At 38.4% G+C, this 6,424-nt stretch overlaps 1 protein-coding gene across 1 annotated transcript; it reads right to left on the bottom strand.

Annotated features, from left to right (window-relative positions):
• Positions 1–1,368: 1,368 nt before the first annotated feature.
• Positions 1,369–5,985, bottom strand: LOC120349315 (the record flags this gene model as incomplete). Its single annotated transcript, XM_039419281.1, is given in 3 exon segments — positions 1,369–1,503; positions 3,712–3,908; positions 5,828–5,985. Coding segments are annotated over 3 exon segments (435 nt in total). The 3' UTR covers positions 1,369–1,414.
• Between the last annotated feature and the right edge of the window lie 439 nt (positions 5,986–6,424).

Below are 6,424 nucleotides of genomic sequence, written 5' to 3'. Positions count from 1 at the left end.
GTGTTGTGGGAGTGTAAGAAGGCACAGTATGAGAGACTACCAGCGTCACATAGCTTCACCAAAAACAACTGCTAGGACTATCGGCTTCAGTTAACACTCACATTGCAACATAGACACCCTATACACTGTCTATTATTAGTGTGTTGTTGGGAGTGTAAGAGTGTAAGAAGGGCACAGTATGAGAGACTACCAGCGTCACATAGCTTCACCAAAAACAACTGCTAGGACTATCGGCTTCAGTTAACACTCACATTTGCAACATAGACACCCTATACACTGTCTATTATTAGTGTGTTGTTGGGAGTGTAAGAGTGTAAGAAGGGCACAGTATGAGAGACTACCAGCGTCACATAGCTTCACCAAAAACAACTGCTAGGACTATCGGCTTCAGTTAACACTCACATTTGCAACATAGACACCCTATACACTGTCTATTATTAGTGTGTTGGGAGTGTAAGAGTGTAAGAAGGGCACAGTATGAGAGACTACCAGCGTCACATACCTTCACCAAAAACAACTACTAGGACTATCGGCTTCAGTTAACACTCACATTTGCACATAGACACCCTATACACTGTCTATTATTAGTGTGTTTTTTGAGTGTAAGAGTGTAAGAAGGGCACAGTATGAGAGACTACCAGCGTCACATAGCTTCACCAAAAACAACTGCTAGACTATCGGCTTCAGTAACACTCACATTTGCAACATAGACACCCTATACACTGTCTATTATAGTGTTGTTGGGAGTGTAAGAGTGTAAGAAGGGCACAGTATGAGAGACTACCAGCGTCACATAGCTTCACCAAAAACAACTACTAGGACTATCGGCTTCAGTTAACACTCACATTTGCAACATAACGGTCCTTTACCATGGCATATCAACACAAATGATACAGTATCAATACAAAATGATACAGTACCTACACAATATGATACAGTATGCCCGTTCACACATGGTCGACACACTTCTCTTGCCGTCAGTAGCCGGCCTAATACCACATTAACAAATCTAGATAACAACAAATTTTGATACAAAAGTTACAATAAATTTCTTACCTGTTGTATTCCATTATTCTCCTTCATTCCTTTTACACTCAGCTTCTCTTTCACCGTCCCATTCTCTCCAATCTGGTTCTCCTTGTTTCCTCCTTCTCTACCACTTCCTCCTCCCATTCGACCATTAGGAGGCGGTGGCTTAGGGTAGACGGGTGGCGGGGGTTGTTTCTTTCCTCCTGCTTCTCCTCCTCCTCTACCGTCTATTCTCTCTCTTCCTCCTCCTGTTCCTTCCATTCTTTCCCCTCTCTTCCATCAATTCTCTCTCTTCCTCCACCTCCTACTTCCATTCTTTCTCCTCCTCTACCGTCAATTCTCTCTCTTCCACCTCCACCTTCTAATCGGTCTCTTGCTCCTCCTTCTATCCGCTCTCTCTCTCCTCCTCCAGGTTTGACAACACGCAGACGTAGTTCGGAAGAACGCAGAGATTCGCGGAAAATGTCCTGGACCCTGGAATAAGAAGTTTAATTAATATTTAATCGATTTCGTGCCGTTTGCACAAAAGCCGGCTAAATTTTAATCGTGATTATTCCATGAGAAACAATCAGAGAAGCTGTATTTTCAAAAAACCTTCTCTGATTGGTTCTCGTGGGATTAATCACGGCTAAATTTTAATCGTGTCAAAAAAACCTTCTCTGATTGGTTCTCGTGGAATTAATCACGGTTAAAATTTAACCGGCTTTTTTGCAACCGGGCCTCTATCAGTTTCTCCTAAAGAAGTTGAGAAATCAAGTAAATACTCCTGAAGCATGTGTTTATTCACAACGCTCTTTTCAGATTTTGTTTATCGGCTAATGCATGATCTGACGTGCACTTACACATACACGCATCCAATATGGTTCTTCAGTGACATCTTTACATTGGAATATTTATGTAATTTTTATAAATTAGTGATATTTCTAGACAACATTCCAGTGTTCTTTTAGGCTAGGCGCACACCAGTTAGTCAAGTCAAGACAAGACATGATCAGACACGTTTAGTCACAATACTTCACATAGTTGCTTATGACGCAACTCACACTGATTAGTCATTGCAATTAGATTATGTCTTCATAAGCAACTATGTGAAGTAGTGTGACTAAACGTGTCTGATCATGTTTTGTCTTGACTTGACTAACTGATTTGCGCCTAGCCACATTCATGAATATCACTACATCTCACCAACAACAGTAATACTAGTCTAATGGATTAGAAGCTGGCTTCATAATCCAAAGGCCCGGGTTCGAATCCCAGCCCGGGCATGATATTTTTCTCGGGCCATTTCCGTGTTTAAGATGGATGTCGGTCACGGCTGCCTAAAAAGCAGTCGTAAGGTGATTGATGATTGATTGATTGAGTACTTTATTTATGTAGATTAAATTATATATACTGGCTTATACACTTATATACACCAGCTTACAATACATCAAAATTATAGATGAATTTAGATAATATAGACTAAGAAAATAATTATTGAACTGTATATGATATGAAAAAGCAATTTGTAATATAATAACTATAGATAATAATCATATTGTATGCATCTACATAAATTGGCGGAGCTTTGGACATATCTATGTCCATTCTCGGAAAGAATATAAAAAATATCCTCCCCACTAAACTTCTACCAAATGTAGTGATGTGAGAGGCCCTGAAATTGATCAGTTGCCACCTGAAAACTCTGACACCGACCTCAGCCAGGTCACAGAGATTTTTATTACATTATAGTGTTATATCCTTTCATCATCATTCTATAAATGATTTGTAGTGTTATTAATAAGGGTATGAAGAAGGGCCCCACTCAGGATTACCTTGGGCGCATCATTGTTTTCTTCTTCAATTGTGTTATCTTTGTCACATCTATAGTGTATATTTGAGTATATATTAATTGTAGAGAACTCGTTCCTCGCACACAGGCTTTGCCATGTGAGGAACCTTCTTCAAGTTTTGTGTAGTATAGTTTTCACTTTAAGAAGAATAATAGTTATTTGTGCAATAGTGCGCAAACTGACAGTTTGCTGCACCGAAAGAAACGTTACGCCCGAGCCGTAGGCGAGGGGGGAATGGTTCTTGAGTGCAGCAGAGGAACTTTGCGCACGTATTTCACATTAAGTTTTCCTACAGTTACCATTGAATATGAAAAGTGGGTAATTATGGATAAATTGCCTGAAATGCATCAAATGTATATCTTGTAATTTTATTATTAATAATAAAATAGAATGTAGTGTGTGTTTGAATGGCGGGGGGGGGGGGGGACGGCGGCTGTGTGCTGAATGAGGTAGCTGTCGCTGTCCCCCCCTCACATCCACCGCCTCAATATTCTTATAACGTGCACCACAGTCACAGTTACCAACTTCATTTTGATTTTGCTGCACTGGTGCTCCATATAACCTACTAACTATTTTGCGTTGTCATGTTGCAAATCTGGAGTGCGGAAAAAATTTTCCCGCACTAGAGCGGAAAAGTGATTCTTTGCGTTCTGTAATCAGTGCAGCAATGGCCACTTTTCAACGTAACTGTAGGAAATAATAATTTCAATTCAATTAGACTTTGATATACAATGTACTGTGCATGCAAAGGTGTTTACTACAGTAACGTTTTGTTTTTTTTTGCAATATTTGTACAATTCAAGTGCTTTTGGTCCTATAAATTATTTTATTATATTATTTCAATACTGACACATGGAAAGGCTGATCGATAAGAGTGCGCCCGTTGATCTGTGTGATGCGGTCTCCCCGCTTGAGGCGGCCATCTCTGTCCACCTGCCCCCCTCTTCCACCGCCTGCACCACCAGGCCACCACCACCCCCCACCACATCGGGCACCACGTGGATGCCCAGTGCACCGCTCTCTGTCGACAGGCAGATCAGCTCCCATCTAAAACAACACCAACATCAATAAATTGATAAAAACACAGTGGTGTATTTATTTATCAATACATGAAACATGCTATTCAGAATAGCATTATATTATCGTATGGATAGACAGTGGCAGAAACAAATAAAAGATTGATTGATTGATTGATTGAGTACTTATTATGTAGATGACAATATACTGGCTTATACACTTATATAAAATAGCTTACAATACAGCAAAATTATAGATGATTTTACATAATATAGACTAAGAAAATAATTATTGAAGTATATGATATGAAAAAGTAATTTGTAATATAATAATATAGATATTATATTGTAATGCATGTTCATAATTGGCGGAGCTTTGGACATATCAAGTCCATTCTTCGGAAAGAATATTAAAAATATCCTCCCCACTAACTCTCTACCAAAGAGAGAGACAATTGAACAATGCATACATATATTTTCAAGTTTTGAGCCAGAGTATGGCCTCGTCATCTGCTACATGCAGGTCTATAAATACAGGTCATGACACTCGTGTTCCTTATGGAGCGGCCATTATGTGCGGTCATTATGGCGGTACATTTGAAATATTCCAATCTGCTCATAACCAAATCATGCATTATGCTTTTAAAAAACAATATTCTGTGTCAGATAATATGTAAATCAGGTTTTCGATTTTTTAATAATGAAATTCAATAATAAATGGTTCAATCATACTTTTCTTATTATAAAATTGTTCTTATTCTTGTAAATGTTTGATTCATAAGGCATGGGACAAAAGGCTAACCTCAAAAAGAGTTGAAGTTCCCAATTTAAAATCAACAATTCAGTTCTTAGTTGAAATCTAAATATTATTATTCTGTGGGATGATTATATTTTACAATTCAAAGCCAAGCAATATTCCTTGAACATATCAATATAACAAAATAACACATCATGTTGTTCAATCTGTAATGATACAGCTGATTAATTTGAAATCTGGTGTGGCGCACTCACTCAACTTTCCTTGCCGTTATGAAAATGATCACCTGACGCTAGTGTTCCCGCGTATCTCAGTCTACTATTCAAAGATTTGAGCCAGCTGGTGACAGGGCAATAACGCGGAGACACACATGAGGTCTGCTATCTCTTCATAGTGAATGATTTAATAGAATCAACAATAATTGCAATTGAATAATCACATTTTCTCGAATCGAATTTAAGCTTATTTTAAATTTAGGTGAAATGTTACTGAACTTTAATTGTAGAGATTTTTATGCTCAATCTACTCCACTTGATTTTTTTTGTTTCATTGTATCTGAAGCCTGATAATTGGGAATCTATCTGCATTGATGGGGCGAGCTCCTGAAATTTTCACAGATATGGGACTTGTGGCAGTTGATAGAGCTTATCGATGACTATTTTAGGTATGAATTTGATCAAAATCGTTGGAGCCATTAAAAATTGGTGAACTAGAACCTCATAGAATGGCGATTTTGCAATGCATCACCAAGGTCTATAAATACAGGTCATGACACACATGTTACTTATGGAGCGGCCATTTATGGAGTCTTTATGGCGGTAAATTGAAATTCCAATCTATTCAATTTGCTCGTAACAAAATTGTGCATTTTTAAAAACATATTCTAGTTCAGATAATATGTGAATTCAGGTTTCAATTTTTAGATAATGAATTAATAATAAATGATTCAATTATCCATTTATTTATTATTAAAAATTGTTCTTATTCTTGTACTCAAGGATTATGATTCAAGGCATTGGGACAAGAAAGAAATATGCGAGGCCAATTTCAAAAAGAGTTTTAAGTTCCCGATCAATAAATCTAAAATCAACTATTCAGTTCCTAGTTGATAGACAAGGATGGCAAACCAATGTTAATCAATACTGCCATTATAACGTGGACCTCACTATAGCAATAATTAGCGTTTGTCATACCGTTCACTAGGAGGTTGTTGGTCTGAAGTGGGGGCACTGTTGGCTGTCCCAGAGGCTCCTTCCTGATCCTGGCATCCCTGTGGGAGGCCTCCCTGGGCAGAGACAGCGAGTTCCCCGCCTTGGACGCCCTGTCGGCTGCATCCGCCCATCTCAGGCCCCTATCACAAACACAACATCAATCAATTATTACTATTTTGCAATATATCAATAATTTTATTCAACACCAACAAAATAAAATAGAAATTAAAACCTATATAAGGCTGGCCACTAACGGTGGAACATGAATGTACATGTTTGGTTTTGAAGCATCAATCAGAGCTTTTGCTCTGCCTACTTGTCTGAAACGCCTGAAAAAACCGTTTTTGTTTTAATTGTTTAAAAAAACCAGTGGTTTTGACACGTGGGATTCCAAACGACCGAGGTGATAGAATTCCCATCCAGCCAAAAAATTTATTTCCCATTTGGCCGAACGCTTTCGGTCATTTGCGACAAACTAGAGGAATTCTCGGTCGTTTGGGAATCCTATCACTTTCGGTCAGATGGGACTCTCACACTTTCGGCTCAATGCGACAAACAACGTTTTCTGTCGATTGGGAA

This window comes from Nilaparvata lugens, unplaced genomic scaffold (assembly GCF_014356525.2).
Source record: "Nilaparvata lugens isolate BPH unplaced genomic scaffold, ASM1435652v1 scaffold9331, whole genome shotgun sequence".
NCBI lineage: Eukaryota > Metazoa > Arthropoda > Insecta > Hemiptera > Delphacidae > Nilaparvata > Nilaparvata lugens.
The sequence above is the reverse complement of the archived record's forward strand: the minus strand, read 5'-3'. Positions and strand labels throughout refer to the sequence as shown.